Source organism: Herpailurus yagouaroundi, unplaced genomic scaffold, assembly GCF_014898765.1.
Source record: "Herpailurus yagouaroundi ecotype Mexico unplaced genomic scaffold, PumYag 196, whole genome shotgun sequence".
NCBI classification, from domain to species: Eukaryota; Metazoa; Chordata; class Mammalia; order Carnivora; family Felidae; genus Herpailurus; species Herpailurus yagouaroundi.
The window spans coordinates 30,251,504-30,271,174 of record NW_024412427.1 but is presented as its reverse complement, the minus strand read 5'-3'; the positions used below and the strand labels follow the sequence as shown (position 1 = coordinate 30,271,174).

General features: G+C 39.6%; 1 protein-coding gene across 11 annotated transcripts in view; it reads left to right on the top strand.

Moving 5' to 3' along the window:
• Positions 1-19,671, top strand: part of DZANK1 (double zinc ribbon and ankyrin repeat domains 1) — a 72,254-nt gene that overhangs the window by 16,148 nt on the left and 36,435 nt on the right. For all 11 annotated transcript variants that reach the window (XR_005782160.1, XM_040447801.1, XM_040447804.1 and 8 more), the window contains 5 exons: positions 1,243-1,360; positions 2,401-2,525; positions 6,619-6,704; positions 14,311-14,428; positions 19,099-19,212. Coding sequence is in view for 10 of the 11 variants with exons in the window: in XM_040447801.1 (XP_040303735.1) it covers positions 1,243-1,360; positions 2,401-2,525; positions 6,619-6,704; positions 14,311-14,428; positions 19,099-19,212 (561 nt within the window). In the remaining variant the exon portion in view is untranslated. The remainder of the gene's footprint in view (positions 1-1,242; positions 1,361-2,400; positions 2,526-6,618; positions 6,705-14,310; positions 14,429-19,098; positions 19,213-19,671) is intronic.

The window sequence follows — 19,671 nt, the reverse complement described above, 5'->3', positions numbered from 1 at the left end:
GGCCAGTCCATCCTGCACGTGTTTCATCCTGCACATTAGACATTCCTACCCAGCATCACAGCCCATGCTCCAGTGTCTTCATTGATTCCCCACTTACCTATTGATGAAAGCAGAAACCTTTAGCCTGGTATCCCAAGTGATCAGTTTCTGTCTTCAGTAATCCTTTATTGTTCTGTGACTCCCCTGTATATATGGCAGCCAAACTAGACTCTGTATGTTGTGTGCTATCATTGCTCTCCTAGCATCCAGGCCTTCTCCTTTTGTATAGTGCTTTCAATATGTGATTACTTTGCTTGTTGTCTGTCTTCTTCATGCGGCGTAAATTCCAAGGTGGCAGAGAGCATGACTGCCATACTCATTGCCTTCCATAGGCGGGCAGGCAGAAGGCAGTGAGTGTACATTTGTTGAACAGATACATCAGACTAGTAGAAACCATCTGTGACCAAAGCCTCACCTCTTTAGAGAGTGAACTAGACTTATCTACAAGGATGTTTGAAACTTCAGTCCCTGGGCTGTGGGCATCGGTGAGATAGATCCAAGAGCCAGAGGATGGGCTAACCCATGGTAAGGCAACCAGCCAACAAGTCTCAGTCATGGAGGTCTTGATGGGGATGACTGGAAGTTTGTGAGGGAGTCCCTTCAGCCCAAGGATGGACCAGAGCCCATAGAGGTGATTGTGGGAGCAGAGCAGTGGGTGCAGGTATAGTGTGGGGTTCAAGTGTGATCAGATCAGAGATCTACCGTGGGGAGGGGCATCCAGCAGAGGCTGAGCCTACATGCATCAGCAGGGGCTCAGGCTTGAAGAAGCCATAACCGGCTGCATCTAGGAGAAGAAAGTTCATGGAGAATAGTATAAGGATTGTGTATGAGCAGGTATTGTACTTAAGTCCTATCTTGGTCTGACCCCACCCTTTATTTGCTTCCTGGATCTGGTGGTCCCTTTGTTATTCCCCAGACTGCCATGATTGTAACATCCTGCCTTCATGTCCTGCTGTTGGCCGCTGTTCCTGGCTGTTTGACTGCTGGTCCCTACCAACCAGACATGCTGCCAGCCAAGGGCCCAGATACAAAGCTGTGTGTTTTCAGAGTAAAGTGAAACAGAGGTTACTATGTAAAAAACTACTGTAAACCCTTCCCAGCAAGAAGTACATACCATGACACTGTCTCCACCTGGCAATTTTTAATTTTCACATTCTAAATGGGTGTAATGAAGTGACTGACATGAATTCTCTTCATTCCTAGGAATTGAAAAATGGGTTTGTTGGGTCAAAACTACGGAAGAAATGTAAGAATGCTGAAAATAAACAGGGTTGGAACGTTAATCTTAGAAAGTCTCCAAGTATGACATGGCAGGACGAAGGTAAGGTTTAGAATTGTAAACCACCAAACAGGTTCACTGCTGGTTTTCTTGTGTGAAGAAGGGTTAGAATAAGAAATACTGGAATAGAAAAGTAAGCTATAATCTGAGTCTCAGTGCTGTCCTCACTAACAGTTTAAGCATTGAGGAGGGCACCTGTTGGGATGAGCACTGGGTGTTGTATGGAAACCATTCTGACAATAAATTTCATATTAAAATTAAAAAAAAGACCAAGAGGGATAATCAAGGAGTCCAACAAAGTGAGATTTGTCGACCCATTGCAACAAGGGATACCACACCTCAGAGGAATCATGGGGCATCTCACCAAATAAAGGAAAAGACACAGTTATAAGGTTAGGGGGGCAGGTGGAGTTTGGGAAGCAGAATTTTGACAGACTTGAAGCAAAGCAGGGCCTGGTGTAAAGTGCTCACCATCAAGTATGTATTGTAAAGGGAACCAGGGTTTTGTTCACCTTGGAAACTGAAAATAAATGTGGAATGTTGTATTCAGAGACCCTTCTCTGATGCTCTACACCAAGGTTGGAAATTGAGGCTGCTTCTCTGTGTCCGAGTGACTTATGTCCTCCAGGCAAGAGTCGGAGGTTTGATTCTTGCTGATATGATTTCAATCAGCAAAGTTTCTGATTATCTCTGGTTTCAGAGCACAAGGTTTCTCAGCAAGTAAGAAACAATAGCCACTCAAAAAGGGGGGGAGGCTGTTATGACATTTTACAGCTGCAGTGTGTCTTTGGGAGAAACAGTGTTTCCTGCTAGCATTGGCATTGGATTTGTCTATTTTCTCAGCTTGATGTGGAATGTTGTAGAATGTAGCAGGGAAGATTTTTATTTTCTGAGTCCAGGCTAATTTTTTCTTTCCTAGTGCTAGTTCACTGAGTGGAGGCTTCTTTATATAGTTGCTACGTCTAGTTAAAGATGTGATGACAGTGGTCACTTAGAAGGTTTCCAACTATAAACATGTATTTGCATGATTACATATATAATTACAGATGTCCACAGAATGATTTTTTTTTAAATAATTGTAGACCTTGAGGTAGGTGAAAGAACTGACTCTAAAACATGGAAAGATCTTCGTTTCTCAGAGAGTCCACTGGAAATCCCACCTTACCATGAAGAATCAGGTTCTAGACCACCCACCCGCCAGTCTCAGGTAACTTCTAAAGAAAATCTTTATGGTACTAAATACCTCCTATATTCTTAATCTTCCCATGAAATACTTTTAAGACAGTGTACCCCAGCCTTCTCACCATGTGTCAGGCACCGTTTCAGTTCTGGGAATACTGCGTTGGACAAGAAAGGCCCCTGTACTCGGGAGCTTACATTGTATTGGGGGTGGGGGTAGGCAGATAATAAACATGTAAGTCATCAAACAAAAATTTTTAAATAGTGGCAAATGTCATGAAAAAGATAAAGTGGGGGTAATGGGATAGAGCAGTGGTTCCCAACGTGTGGCCCCACATACCAGTAGCATCAGCATCACATGGAAGTTTATTAGAAATACAGATGCTCGGGCCCCAGCCCAGATCTTTTGAATCAGAGATTCTGAGGCTGGGCCCAGTGTCTGTTTTAATTGGTCCTTCTTCTGATGCATACTGAAGTTTGAAAACCCGTGGGATAGAGAATGACCACAGAGGAAGAACAAGAGTGGTTCTAATTTGGGGTGACAAGAGAGGGCCTCCTTAAATTTGAATTGAACCTTCTGAATGGAATTGAATTGATGTTTGAATTCAAGATGAACAGAAGCCAGCCCTGCAAAGATCTTGGCAGCAGTAACAATAGCAAAGTGAGGGAGTACCAGGAGGTTGGTGTGGATGGAGCATGGTGAGCAAGGCAGGAGATGAGGTGGGAAAGGTAGGCTGGGGCCAGAGCACAGACCCCTGTGGTTCTCAACACGGCTGTATAGTAGAGTCATCTGAGGGGCTTCAAACCAATCCCAAGAACCCAACCTCAGAAAAAGTTGTTTTTAATGTTTATTTATTTTTGAGTTGTGGGGAAGAGAGAGAAAGAGAGAGAGAGAGAGATTTTCTTTATGTATGACTATTTGGATTACCTTGCCCACCTAGAGTTGTTTTAAGGAACAGATAGAGTAAGATAATATGTGAAGATTCCAACATTTAAAATCTCCTAAAAACAGAAACTCTTTCTGGACACATTACAAATTGTTATGGTCACGTGAGACTGTCTTCTGAAAACAGTTATGATTGCATTTTGTTGTACACTACTCATTCTTCAAAATGATATTTTTCTGTCTAAAAATCAGTATTATGCACTATAATGGCTACAGTGGTGAGCATTGCTCACAGGTGTTGAGTGTAAATTAGTCCATTTGGTAACCAAGGAACCATTCTTCCAGAAGACTGGGAAAGGGTGATCTTCTATTGCAGGGATAGTTGTTCTTTTGTTTACTAAGGTTTCCATGAAGGCCTTAGTAGGTCTGTGGTCCTCGGCCTGGGCTTTGTGGCCCTCCAAGAAATATGGTGGGCGGGCAGATAGAGTTGTTACAAGGAAAAGATAGAGTAAGACAATTTGTGAAGACTCCAACATTTAGAATCCTCTAAAAAATAGGAACATTAGGGACACATTTGGGGACTTTGACTAGAATTCAGAGGAGCAAGGGGGCCAGAAAAGGACCACAAAATATTTATCTTCCACTCTTTTTATTCCTATTGGTATGAGACTCTTGTCAACATTCCAGCTGAATCCCATCGAACCATACTTCAGCGAACATCAGAATTCATGATACGGGTGGGTATTATAATATGTCAGCAACCACCAGGAAGACAAGATGTCTCTGAACTAAGCACTGACCTGAGGGGTGCCATCAGGGGCTAGACAGCAGAGTAAATGCATGGTATAGCCTGGGTGGGAGCAAAATGACAGCCTACACTAGGCTTCAGTTTGGGGGCATAAGAGTTGGGGGTTCTCTGGCAACGTGGAATGCCCCAGTCCGTTAGTGGGTTATCTCTACTCAGCTCCGGCCAACTATTGACAAGAAGGCCTATGGGCTCAGCGTTGCCACATCTTGATTTTACAAGAAAAGCCAGAAACCTGCCTGTTTATGTGTAAATATTAACAATTAAATCAAAATTTGAAACGTTGTGGACCAGTATATCTGGGTCAAATGGAACTCAACGGCCGGCGAGATTTAGCCAGTAGACCACCACTTTGTGACACCTGGTCTATGCCACGTTGGACCTGACACGAAAGCAACTCAAGACCTCTGACCACTCCCTATTGCCTACAGCACAAGTTCTAGCTTCCTAAGCTCTGCGTGCAGGTATTGTGGTAGACAGGGACCCTACTGGGGTCAGATAGGCTGAGGTCCCTGAGACAGTTCACATTCTGTTGATGCGACCTCAAGCAAGTGACTCAACCTTTCTGAGCCTCAGTATCTTCATCTCAAAAATGGGGATTATATGTGCCTCTTTGTGTGAGGCACTGAGATGGGACACAGTATCGTTTCTCTCATATTTGGGCCAAAATGCGTGACTGAATCCCATCAGGAGGAAACATCAGACAAAACCAAATCGAAGGAGATTCTACAAATTAAATTCAAACATGTCAAGGTCATGAAAAGTAAGGACAGACTGAGGAACAATTCCAGATTAAAGGAGACAAAAGACACATGACCACTAAATGCAAAGCCTGACACGGGACTGGATCCTAAACCAGGAAAAAAATAAATATATAGCTGTGAAGGACGTCATTGGCACAAACAATGACATTTGAGTAAAGATCTGGGGATTAGATCACAGTATTGGGTAGCTGTTAACTTTTCTGGTTTTGATAATCGCATTGCTGCGTGAGAGGACATCATTGTTCTTAGGATGTGCACACTGAAGAATGTAGGGGAAAAGGGGCATGGTAACTGCCGTCCATTCTCACATGGTTCAGAGAGAGATAGAGAAGGGAAGTGCACCGGGCAAAATGTTAATGTGAAAAACTGGTCAAGCTGGGTATGCAGGAGTTATTTGTACTGTCCCTGTACTTCTTCTGTAAGTTTGAAATTATTAAGAAATTATTGAAATTGAAATTAAGTTTCAAGGGGCACCTGGGTGGCGCAGTCAGTTAAGCGTCCGACTTCAGCCAGGTCACGATCTCGCGATCCGTGAGTTCGAGCCCCGCGTCAGGCTCTGGGCTGATGGCTCAGAGCCTGGAGCCTGTTTCCGATTCTGTGTCTCCCTCTCTCTCTGCCCCTTCCCCGTTCATGCTCTCTCTCTGTCCCAAAAATAAATAAATGTTGAAAAAAAAATTAAAAAAAAAATTAAGTTTCAAAAGAAACTTACAAACATTTAAAACATGGGGAAAATGCTACCCACCTTGTAAGGTCATTGTGAAATGTCAAGGAGATAATGGCCACATGATGCCATTTTAGTAGTGTCAGACCCTCCTTAAGTGATAGCTTCTCCCCTCCACATTCCTCCTCCAGCCCCTCAGACCCCTCCAAACCATGTCAAACGGCTGAGCCCCGGGATAGGCTGAGCACTGCCCTGCCAATGTGCCTTTGCAAATGGGTTTCTTCTGCTTGGGATTCCCATTGTCCTTGTGTCCATTTGACGAACCTTTCTTTACACCCCAGGCCCAGCTCAGATGTTAGCACCCTGGGAGGCCCTTCTCCCCTGGAACAAGTGTGATTATGTCCTCTAGGGTCCCATGGGACTCCACACACACACACACACACACACACACACACACACACACACACTACACTGAACCTACAGGTTTCAGTATTTTGTGTATATTCCAGTTCAGGTCCTGGAGGGTAGGTATCATGTAATATTTATTTTCCCCCCTTCTGTGTCAAACACAGTACCTGTTACAAAGTGAATGCTCAAATAAAAGATATCAAAATGATTTCAATGTTTTTGGATAACAGCAGACAGTTGCTGCATATGTTCTTTTAGGTGACTACTTTGAGTTTCCTAAGGATCTCAAAGATTTTTGAGAAAAATGGAGGCCAACTTAGGTTTTTAAATTCTAAACTCTGGTCTGTCTGATGGTTAATTCAAATATCTTTTCTTATAAACTCTTGTTTTTAATGAAATATGCATACCTAATTGTAATAGCACTTTGATATTTTTAATGTCAGGTACTTGGGGTAATCAGTACTTAATGTTTTTTCTGTCATGGTTTTTAAAAGATGGGTGCTGGATATGATAAGACAGCCCATTAGAATGAATTTTTAATGAAATTTTACTATACCATAGCTTTTACCGTGATTTTATATGTATCCTTAATTGTAGTTCCCTAGTTTTGCACACATAACTGGCCAGAAGAGTTTGACAAGCACAGAGATCATGAGAATTCAAAGACAGACAGACTTTCTCAAGTAAGTATCACATTTTCTTTACTATTTCTTAAATCCTACTGAGACATATTGTCAAAAAAATGTAAGGATGAGACATAAGAATGGTGTATGCTCACCCAACTGTCCTTCATTACATTTTACAAAATGTTTTTTTTTTAGAGAAAGAAAGCATGAGTGGGGGAGGAGCAGAGAGAAAGGGAGAGAGAGAGAATCCCAAGCAGGCTCCACACTGTCAGTGTGGAGCCCAAAGCAGGACCTGAACCCTCAAACTGTGAGATCATGAGCCAAAGTCAGATGCTTAACTGACTGAGTCACCCAGATGCCCCAAAAGTTTTACAAATTTTAAGTGTATTGATATACAATAAAATTGCACTTCTTTAAAAAGTACAGTTGATCGCTATGTATATCACAGCATTACGTACAATACCCAAGATATGGAAGCAACCTAAGTGTCCATCAATAGGCGAATGGATAGGGAAGATGTATTATATTTATACAATGGAATATTATTCAGCCATAAAAAAGAATGAGATCTTGCCATTTGCAACAGTGTGAATGGAGCTAAAGAATATAATGCTAAGTGAAATAAGTCAGTCAGAGAAAGACAAATACTATATGATTTCACTCATATGTGGAATCTAAAAAACAAACCAGTGAATAAACAAAGAAAAGAATCAGACTTATAAATACAGAGAACAAACTGATGGTTGCCAGAGGGGAGGGAGTTAGAAGGATGGGCAAAATTGGGGAAAGAGGAGTGGGAGATACAGGCTTCTAGTTATGGAATGAATAGGTCGCAGGAATAAAAGCATAGGGAATATAGTCAATGGTAATAGTGTTGCATGGTGACAAGTGGTAGCTATCCTTGTGGTGAGCATAGCATAACATAGAAAGAAGTTGGATCAGTAGGTTGTACAACTGAAACTAATTTAACATTGTATGGCAACTATACTCAAAAAACATTTTTTTAATTCCTCATTTTGCAAAAAGAAACAGTACAATTGACATATGCATATAACCTTGAAACTACCACCATAATCAAGAAGATGAACAAGTCCATCACCTCTAAAAGTTTCCTGCACTGTACCCTTTGGAAGTCTCTCCCTTATGCTCCTCCCTATCCTAAGGCAACTTATTGATCTGCTTCTTATCACTGTAGCTTAGTTTGTATTTGGTTCTGTCCGTAAGTGGAATAATTCAGTATGTGCTCTTTTTTTTGCCAGGCTTCTTTAATTTTCTAATTATTTTGAAATTCACCCATGTTGCTGCATGTTTCAAATGTTTATTTCTTTTGACTGCTGAGTCATATCCCGTTATATGGATACATCACAATCAGTTTATTCGGCTGTCTATTGATGGACATTTGGGTTGTTTCCAGATTGGGACTGTTACAGATAAAGCTGCTGGGAAAATTTGTATATAAATCATCATATGCACATAATAGTTTCATTTCCCTTAGGTACATACCTGGAATGAAATGGCCAGGTCATATGATAGGTATATGTCTAACTTTTTAAGAAACTGCCAAACTGTTTTCCAAAGAAGGTGCACCATTTTACATTCCCTCCAGTGGTGTGTGAGAATCCCACTTTCTCTACATCCTTACCAATGCTTTAATTTTATGTTTAGCCATTCTAGTGAGATGGTGTTTGTGGATTTCATGTGCATTTCCCTAGTGACTAATGATTTTGAGCGCCTTTAAAAGTGCTTACTTGCCATCGGTACACCTTCTTTGGGAAAGTGACCGTTTAAACATTTTACCCTTTTCAAAGATTGAGTTCTATATCTCATTATTGAGTTGTACATGTTCTCTTTTGTTAATATATGTTTTAACAAATGTTTTTCTCCCAGTTTTGGTTTATTTGCTTAAGAAAGTTTTTTTTTCCGAAGCACTTGTTTTTATTTTTTATGAAATCCAGTGTATTTATTTTTCGCTTATACTTTATGTTCATTTTGACATATTTAAGAAGTCTTTCTCAAACCCATGACATATTTCACTTACAAGATTTTATTTTATGTTTTCTTCTAGAAGTTTTATCGCTATTTAGGTCCATGATCCATGTTTGATTATGGTGTGAGTTTATTCCAGCACCATTTGTTGAAAACAATTGTCCTTTCCTCACTGATTACATTTGGAATATTTAAAACCAATTGATATTTGTGTGGATCTGTTTCTGGACTCTATTCTGATTCACTGATGTTTGTTTATATTTACTACCACACTGCTTTGATTACCATAGCTTTATAATAAATCTTGAAGCTAAGTATTATGAATTCTCCAACTGTGTTCTTCTACAAAAATGTTTTGGTTATTCTAGGCACTTTGCATTTTCAAATAAGTTTTATTTATTTATTATTTTTTTTTAAATTTTTTTTTTCTTTTTTTTTTCAACTTTTTTTTTTTTTTATTTATTTTTGGGACAGAGAGAGACAGAGCATGAACAGGGGAGGGGCAGAGAGAGAGGGAGACACAGAATCGGAAACAGGCTCCAGGCTCTGAGCCATCAGCCCAGAGCCTGACGCGGGGCTCGAACTCACGGACCGCGAGATCGTGACCTGGCTGAAGTCGGACGCTTAACCGACTGCGCCACCCAGGCGCCCCTCAAATAAGTTTTAAAATCAGCTTCTCAACATCTACAAAATGTATGCTAGAGTTTTGATTTGGATTGCATTTAATTTATATATTAATTTAAGAAAAATTGATGTTGTTAACAATTTTGAGTCTTTAAAGTCCAGGAAAATAGTGTATCTTACTGTTTATTTAGGGCTTTCTTAACATCCTTCAACTATGTTTTGTAATTTTTTTTTTAATGTTTCTTTTCTTGTCTTTTTTCTTTTTTTATATATGTGGGTTTTTTTAATGCTTTATTTATTTTTGAGAGAGAGAGAGAGAGAGCGCACAAGAGCACATGTGGGGGAGGGGCAGACAGAGAGGGGGACAGAGGATCCAAAGTGGGCTCTGTGCTGACAACGGTGAGCCTGATGTGGGGCTCAAACTCATGACCATGAGATTATGACCTGAGCCTAAGTCGGACGCTCAATGAGCTGAGCCACCCAGGTGCCCCTGTGTTGTGTAGTTTTCATTGCTCAGGTTTTACATATCTTCTGTCAAATTGATTTCTGAGCATTTCATGTTTTTTGATGCTGTTGTAAATGGTATTGCTTTTAAAATGTAAATTTCTGATAACTCATTGCTGGAATATAAAGTTGATTTTTATGTAGTGTTCTTATAAATTCATTTATTCTTTCAGCTTTTTTTGGTAGAGTCCATAGAATTATCTACATAGGTGATCAGGTCACCTGCAAATAAAGGCAGTTGTTTTACTTCTTCATTTCCTTTATGGATATACCTTCCTTCCTCCCTCCCTCCTTCCCTTCCTCTTTCTTTCTTTTCTTTCTTCCTTCCTTCCTTCCTTCTTTCCTTCCTTCCTTCCTTCCTTTCTTTCTTTCTTTCTTTCTTTCTTTCTTTCTTTCTTTCTTTCTTTCTATATAAATTGATTTATTTAAAAGTTACAAAAGAGCACAATAAGATAGAGATTATCCTTAGAACTATGAATGCTTTGTTAATATCAGGTAGGATTAGAGGGAAGGAAATGGTATTGGGTGGGGGGTACACCTGACTAGTTCTAGAGCTTTAGATGCCTTAGTTGCACTGCAGTTGATTACATATTCATTCAGCCATTACATACTAGGTTATAGTGGTTGGGTGGCCAGTAATTTATCTACAGGGAACTCCTACACGAATTAGATCCATCTAGACCTCCTCAGTGCTGTCCCCCTCTACTCCTCAGGATCCTAAAGCCACCTGGATGATAACATTCCTTATTCATATATTCTTCGCTCCTCTAGGGTGCTGGGCAAGCTGAGAGCAGTCTGCTCTCTGCAGCTGGAACATATACAGATCCCTTTTCTTTCTTTTTCTTGGCTTGTTATTTTGGCCAGAACATCCCAGTAAACTTGGAATAGAAGTGATGAGAGTGGTTATTCTGCCTTATTCCTGAACCTAGGGAGAAAACACTCCATTTCTCAATATTAAATGTGATATCGGCTGTAGATTTTTTTGTTGCCCTTCCAGACTGAGGAAATTTTCTCCTATTCCTAGCTTGCTGAAAGTTTTGTTTTGTTTTTAAATCAGGACTGGATGTTAGATTTTTGTCTAAAGCATTTTCTCCATCCATTAAAGTGATCATGTGGTTTTTCTTTTTGTGTTAGTGTGGTAAATTACAAAGATTGATTTTTAAGGTTTAAATCCACCATGCATTCCTGAGTTAAATCTCACTTCAAGTATTATCTATTTTATATAATGTTTAATTTGATTTGCTAAAATATAAAGAATTTTTTGCATGTATGTGCATGAGGGATATTGGTCTGTAGTTTCCGTGTCTTTCTGTCTGATTTTAGTGTCAGGGTAATGCTGGGTTCATCAAATGAGTTGGGAAGTAGTCTCTCTTTTTTAATTTTCTGAGTTTGTGTAGAATTGGTATTATTTCTTTCTTAGGTGTTTGGTAGGATACACCATTGAAGGCACTGGGGTCCAGAGTTTTCTTTTAAGGAAGATTTTAAACTACACAATTTATTTGACAGATATAAGTCTGTTTAGGTTTATCTATTTCTTTTCAAGTGAACCTTGAGTTTCATTTGCTCCTCTTTTTCTGATTTCTTTAATGTAGGCAATGAAGTCTTTTATTTGAAGCCTTTCTTCTTTCCAATATAGGCCTTTAGGACTCTGCATTTCCCTGAGTACTGCTTTAGCTCCTAATGTTGGTATGTTGTGTTTTCACTTGGTTTCAGTGTAAACCTTTCTAACAACTATCCTCATGGTTTCTTTTTTGACCCATGGGTTATTTGAAAGTATTTTGTTACATTTCCAAATATTTGGAGATTTTCCTTATATAGTCTGGTATTTATCTCCAATTTAATTCCTTTTTTGGTCAGAGAGCATGTATTGTATGATTGGATTGGTTAATGCTCCATGTTTATTTGATGTGTACTTTGCTAAAGTGAGTATTCTATAAATGTGAATTAGGTTAAATTGGTTGATAGTATTATTTAACTCTTCTCTACCTTCACTGAGTTTTCTATTGCTTAGTCAATGATTGAGAAATCTATGACTATAATTATGAATTTGTCTACTTATCCATGCTTTCTATCAGATTTTGCTTCATATACTTTGAAGCTTTATTATTATGTGTAAACCTTTTGGATTCTTAGGTTCTCTTAATCATGAAATAAACTTCTTTAACCCTGGTGATACTCTTTGCTCAGAAATCTACTTTGCCTGATGTCAACGTAGCCACTTCCTGCTTTCTTCTGATTAGTATTTGCATGGTATATCTTTTTTTATCCTTTTACTTACAACCTATTTGTTTTTCCTTATTTACAGGTTTAAAAAAAATGTTTATTTGGGGCGCCTGGATGAGAGAGAGAGGGAGGGGGAGAGAGAGAATGGGAGAGAGAGAGAGAGTGAGTGCACGCAGGGGAGGGGTAGAGTGAGGGAGACAGAGGATCCGAAGCAGGCTCTGTGCTGACAGCTTCCATGCTGACAGCAGTGAGCCCGATGCGAGGACTTGAACTCACGGACTGCGAGCTTATGACCTGAGCCAAAGTCAGATGCTTAACTGATTGAGCCACCCAGGACCCCTACAAATTTTTTTTAAGCAGCATCTAGTTAGGTCTTGCTTTTTAAGAAACCTCATAATATCTGCATTTTAATTGGGATGTTAAGAGTATATTTATTCTGACTTGATATGTTTGAATTTAAATCAACCATCATGCTATTTGTTTTATGTTTGTCTTATCTGTTCTCTGTTGCTCTTTCCTTTTTTTCTGCCATCTTTTGGATTAATTGGGTATGTTTCATGATTCCATTTTATTTTATACACTTTGTTAGCTTATTAGCTATAACTTTTTTTTTTTTTTTAGTGGCTGCTTTCGGATTTATAATACATATTTTTAACACATCACAGTCTATCCTCAAGTGTCATTATGCCACTTCATATATAGCATAAGAACCTTACGATAGTATACCTCCAGGAACTGAGTAACAGTAGCCTTTGTGCTATTGTGGTCCTTTATCTTACTTCTACAAATATGATCCCCACAATACATTATTACTTTTATTTGCTATAATCAATTTTTGAGGCCCTTTATACTTTTATTGTGGTAAAGTATACATAAATAAAATCTACCATTTTAACAATTTTTTAAATGTTTATTTATTTTGAGAGAGAGAAAAAGTGCTTGCATGTGCGCTTGCGCACGTGAGCGGGGGAAGGGCAGAGAGAAGGAGAGAGAGAATCCCAGGCAGGCTCCACGCTGTCAGCACAGAGCCTGATGTGGGTCTCGATTTCATGAACTGTGAGATCATGACCTGAGCCAAAATCAAGAGTCGGTCACTTAACTGACTGAGCCACCCAGGAGCACCCTCATTTTAACAAATTTTAAGTGTACAATTCAGTGGCATTAAGTACATTCACAATGTTGTGCAACCATCACCACTATCCATTTCCAGAACTTTTTCATCACTCTAAGTAGAACTCAGTTCCATTAAGCAGTAACTCCTTTACCCAATCCCTCCAGGCCCTGGCCAGCTCTGTTCTCCTTTCTGTGTCTATGAATTTGACTATTCTAGTTACCTTATGTAAATGAAATCAGACAATATTTGTTTTTTTGTGTCTGACTTATTTTACTTAGTATAGTATTTTCAAAGTTTATCATGTTGTAGTATGTATCAGAATTTCATTACATATTAAAGATGAAAAATAGTCCATTATGTATACACCAGAATTTGTTCATCCACTCATCTGTTGATGGGCATTTGAGCTGTTACCACCTTTTGACTATTATGAATGGCGCTGCTTTGAACATTGGGGTACAAGTATCTGAGTCCCTGATTTCAATTCTTCTAGGACTAGAATTTTGATTTTATGGTAATTCTTTGTCCAATGTTTTGAGGAACTGCCACACTGCTTCCCACAGCAGTTACATCAGTTCACTTTCTACCGGAAATGCACGAGGGTTCCAATTTCTAACCAGCCTCACCAATACTTGTATTTTCTATTTTTCTAATGTCATCCTAATAGATATAAAGTGGTATTTCATGGTGGTTTTGATTTGCATTTTCCTTATGACAAGTGATGTTGAGCACTTTTATGACAACAGAGTTTCTTGGCCATTTGTATATCTTCATTGGGCAAGAAGTGGCCCTCCAGCGTGCCTGGTGAGAAGACATGGCACTTAGACTGGACTCAGAAGTCATGGAGCAAGTCAGAAAAGTACAATTAATGTAGACATTACTGGAATTACTGGGGCTCACACATGCCAGATCCTGTGTGATAGGATGAGTCTGAAGTGGGACCAAGGCTGCTGCTGAACTTCTGCCACTGTCAGGAAGTGAGGTAGCCATGCCAGGTGAGGGGCACCGGCGGGTCCAGGTGGAAGGCCACTTTGTAATAAAATGACTGGAGAAGCATCTCCTGTCTTCAACTTGGTCCATAGCCTTTGACAGTGGTCTGCTCTTTGTTTTGCTTTTTATTTTCTAAAATGTTTGAACACTGTGAGATTTTCACCTGACTTCTAAATGTGAACCCCTCAGAACGTGGCCAACGAGGAACCTATTTTGTTGTAGGTGTGCCCACTGCCTGGCCCCCCGCCCATCTGACCCCTTTGCTCGCTTCTGTCAAGAATGCGGCTCTCCTGTCCCGCCCATATTTGGCTGTCGTCTCCCACCCCCAGAAGGAGCTCAGGTGAGGAGCAGAATCTTTAAAAATGCCTTTCATTGGTTTATCTGATCTTTAATAGCAGCAGTAGCATTGTACCTGGGACACGTGATCCACAAACATAAATATTTCTTGAAAAAATTACTGGCAGGTTAATGTCTTGCTATCCAGTCTCCTACTTCAGGATGGAAAACCCCAAAACCTTAAAAGTTGCCTTAGTTTCCATTCAAGAAGGAAAAACCTTATTTGCAATGCCAGTGCAGGTGGCCTTACAGAAGCACAGGCTCAGAGGGAGACTGAAGCCTTATTGTTTCAATGATAAATAAGAATGGATAAGTATGTATTTCCCACTCATGTGATATTTCAGTTCATGACCTGGGTACAGTAAGGAAATATATTCTGGAAATAACTGGAGAGAGGTATTTGTTACAAGTCTGTATATCTATAAGATACATCGTTTTGTCCAAAGACGCTGTTTGTATAAGCTATAGATTGATCAGTTAAAAAGTTTTGGCTGTTAAGTGTAGATAATAATTGGTATTAACCTACTAATAAGTTTATAGTCAGTTAGAAAACATACTCAGTTTACTAACAATCAAAACCTTCATTGAAATGTATTATCTGTTATTCACTTGATACTTTAGGGTTTTTTGGAGTAGGGTTTACAAAATGAAATAAAAGGACCTGTGACATGGACTGAAAAATAACCATTTTTAAAAAGATAGTCACAAGAAAAAGCCACTAATTCAGTGAGGTCAAGCTGAGTTCCAGAATTAAGTTCTATCTTCAAGCAAAGGGTCAGAATCTAAACAGGTATCTTTTTATAATTTATTCTAATTCATTGCTCAAGACTATTGTAGAAGTTAATTTAATTTACTATAACATATTTGGAACTTCATAAAGAAGATAAAACAGCAAATAAAATATGAACAGCTCCTGTCAGTTTTAATTTTCCTTGCTTATATTCATTCGTTGGTGCAGCGTCCGTTCTTTTTCACTTGCCTGAAAACAGATTTTCAGAGCAGGGAGGAAAAGTTGCCAGAGATTATAAATATTTTAAATGATGAGCTGAACTTTGAAACATCTATATTGTCCCCCAAAATAATATTTGTTAATATGCTGTAATATATAAACAGCCTTGTAATTTGAACTATTTATTAACTACTTACTGTGTCCTGCTCTCAGCTGGGTTTCTGGGATTTGAAGGGGTGGAGCCTCCTCCTGGCTCTTAGATCCAAGACACTCAGTCTCATGAGATGCAGAAGTCACCTTACAGCTCCAGGTCCTCCCTTCATTGTCCTGCCCTGTGAGTGCTGGTGCAGGACCCTTTATACATTTCTCCTGTGCCAGCTGGCTACGTGTTCATTTCTGTTAGTAGAGGGACATTGCTGCTGGAGGGACACTGCAGGAGAATGGGCTTGGCTTTTCTTTCTGGTTCCAGTATGCTTTCCACTCTCTTCGCTCTGACGGTGCCCACTAACCTACAGGAACCCAGTTGTGCTGAACCCCAGTGAGTTTCGGGGGCACCCCATGGACAGCTGCTCAGTGAGTTTCACTGGCATGCCAGCCAGCTTCCAGATAGTCCTCAGGCATCCCAGTGGGCCGTTTGCCAGCGAGTTTCAGCAGCATGCCTGCACGTGGCTTCCCAGCATGTTCTACGGGCTCCCCAGAGGGAGATTTCCAAACAAGTTTCATTGGACTTGGTTTTTTGCTTCTTTTCTTGCCAGTTTGGGTCCATGTCACCCCAGTTGAACTTCCCCACCATCCAATGGGTGACAGCTATACTCCTTTCCTCCCCACTTACTTATCTTTTCTGTAACATATATTGTCCTACATATTACATCCATATACGTTATGAACCGAAAATGCAGTGTTACACGATCTTACATCATTTAAAGATGAGAGAAGATGTTTATGCACTCATTTATATTTACCCACGTATTTATGAAATCTGGCCTCTCATATCTTCTCTTTCCTGTGAAAGTCATAATCTAGTGTCACTTATTTTCAGCCTGGCAGACCTCCTTTGCTAAAGGCATGTCTGCTAGCTGTTTCTGCTTTTGTTTATCCGAGAACATTTACTTTGCATCCTTTTTTGAAAGATAGTTTTACTGGATGTAGAATTCTTGTGTGACAGTTATGTTTAATTTCAGCCCTTTGAACATATTATTCTCCTACATTCTGACCTCCGTGGTTTTTGATGTATGTGATAAGTCATTTTTTCTCTTGTTACTTTTAGGATTTTCTCTTTGACATTCAACAATTGTACTATATTGTGTCTAACTGTGGATCTTTTTGTGTCTATCTCTCTTGGGATTAATTTTCTTGGAGCTAATGTTTTTCTTCAAATATGGGAAGTTTTGGCTAGTATTACTTCAAATTCTTCTTCTGCCTCTTTCTCTCTCTCCCTTCCTTCTAGGACTTCTTTACATGTATGTTGATAGGTTTTATGTTGTCTCACAGCTTGTTTGATAGTCTGTTTATTTTCTTCCATCCTTTTTCTCTCTGTTCTTCAAATCAGAAAATTTCTATTGTACTATATTCATGTTCATTGCTTCTTTCTTCTGTCTTCTCTGACCTGCTGTTGAATCCCTCGAGATTTTTTTTTTTTTCCATTTCAGTTATTTTAATTTTTAACTCCAGGTTTTAATATGATTGTTTTTAAAAAATAATTTCTATATCCTTATTTATATTCCCTATTTTTCAGATCATTGTCATCATACTTTCTTTAATCTTTTAAATATGATTTCCTTTAGTTCTTTGATCATTTCTGTAATAGCTGTTTTGAAATCTTTGCCAAATCCAACATCTGGGGATACTATTTGTATTGACTGTTTGGCTTTTTTTTTTCCCTCTCCCTGATTATAGGTCACACTTTCTTGGTTTTTGCATACCTCATATTTTTTCTTGAATTCTGGACATTTTAGATTATATAATATATTGTAACAATTCTGGATTCTGACTTTTTCTCCTAGTGTTTTTTTTTTCTTTTCTTTTTTTGTTTTGTTTTGTTGTTGTTTACTGGGATTAAATTTTTCATGTTTGTCTCCCCTAAAATGTATGGCCACTGATATCAGGTATGTATGTATGCATGTATGTATGTATTTATTTATTTATAAGTCTGGATCACCCCTGGGTCTGCATAGCTTAGAGCCCAACTGAATGTTGGCCAGAAGTTGTGCTCAAATACCTTAATTCTGTAAGGCTTCCACTCTCTGCTGAGAGATCTGTGTGTGGGCTGGACCTAACATTCAAGCTTCAGGCTGTTTACAAGTCTGCCCTAGCTTTTACTTTTTGCTGAACTCCCTTGAATCTCCGTGTATAGCCTCCATCAACCAGAGATGTGTTAGTGGCTTATGTTCACTCTGGTTTATGCCGCACGTGTGCATACCCTCCACTCAACTAAGGGTATATGGGGAGCTTCTCAAACCCCCTATATTTGACCTTCCTCCTGGAACTCTCTGTTAAATCCCTAGCTAGTTGCCTCAAAAAGGACCATGATTTCAGGCTAGTAGAGCCACTGGCCCTCCCTGTTTGCTTGCCACTAAGACTGTCATCTGAACAGTCCTCCAAATCAAGTGAGCCCTGCCTATCAGCAGCTGCTGGTTTCTGCAGTCTGTTCTGCCCCAGTGAGGCTACCACACTAACAGAGCTGGGGGAGGGTGGGGATAGCCTCAAGCAGGAACCATGTAGACTTGTAGTGTTTTTATCTGAAATTCACCACTTTTCAGTTTCTTGTGTGCCTTTGGTGACTTTCAGAGTCTGAAATGATTGTATTTTGTATCCAAAATGACAGTTTTATCCAACTTTTTTTTTCTAAGTTTTTATTTATTTATATTGACAGAGAGCGAGAAAGCACAAGCAGGGGAGGGGCAGGGAAACACAAGAGAACAATAATCCCAAGCAGGATCCACACCGTCAGTATTGAGCCTGATACGGGTTCGAACCTTCGAACCCCGAGATCATAACCTGAACTGAAGTCGAATGCTTAACTGACTGAACCTCTAGGCTCCCCAGTTTTATCCAACTTTATAATTGCTTTTTGGAGAGAGGATTTGTGGGCTTCCTTACTCCACTGTGCTTACAAGATATTTTTGGAGTGTCTGGGTGTCTCAGTTGGTTAAGCATCTGACTCTTCATTTCAGTTCAGGTCATGATCTCATGGTCCATGGATTCGAGCCCTGCATCAGGCTCCACACTGGTTGGTATTCTCTCTTTCTCTCTCTCTGCTCTCCCCTGCTCACATACACTCTCTCTCAAAATAAACTTGAAAAAAAGAGATATTTTTTTCCTTTTTAAAAAAAATTGTTTTTAAGTTTGTTTATTTTGAGAGACAAAAGAGTGCACTCACATGAGTGAGGGAGGGACACAGAATCCCGAGTAGGCTCTGCACTGTCATCACAGAGCCTGGCATGGGGCTCGAACTCACAAACTGCAAGATCATGACCTGAGCCGAGATCAAGAGTCACACACTTGTCCGACTGAGCCACCCAGGTGTCCCAAAGATATTTTTTCTTTTCTGTTTTTCACACGCCTGTTTTCCACAATAAACATTTTTTACTCACAAAAGAAACAAAATTAGATTAAAGGTAATTATTTTAAAACGTTTTTTACAAAAGCAAATCAAATCTTATATTCTAAGATCTACTTATACCTTCGGTTTTTGCATTCCAAGACAAACCTCTTTCTTTGTGCAGATGGGCTTATGTGCAGAGTGTGGAAACATGGTGCCCATGAACACTCCCATCTGTGTGGTGTGTGAGGCCTCTCTTACTCTACAGCTGCAGCCACAGGCCAGCCTCCGCTTGAAGGTAATGAAACGTGATTCTGTAAAAGCATGAATAAAATATATGGAAAGTGATATAAGCAGTTAAATGTCTTTAGCTGGTGGAGTTGGTGAACAATTGGTAAACTAATATCTGTGAACAAAATCCATTCTAATGGTTGGGGACGCATGCTGCCCAACAGTTTGACCTGCCAATAGGATCTATAATGTAAGAGAGATACAAGGAAATGTGTTCCCTGAACATGGATTTGAAGGCCAAAATGCATACAGCTAACTTAGACAATTTTTTTAAGAGTTTATTTTTTTTTAAGTTTATCTATTGATTTTGAGGTGGGGGGAGGGGCAGAGAGAGAGAATCTCAGGCAGACTCCACACTGTCCACACTGTGGAGCCCGATGCAGAGCCCGAATTCACAAACCATGAGATCATGACCTTGAGCCGAAATCAAGAGCCGGTTGTTTAACCGACTAAGCCACCCAGGCGC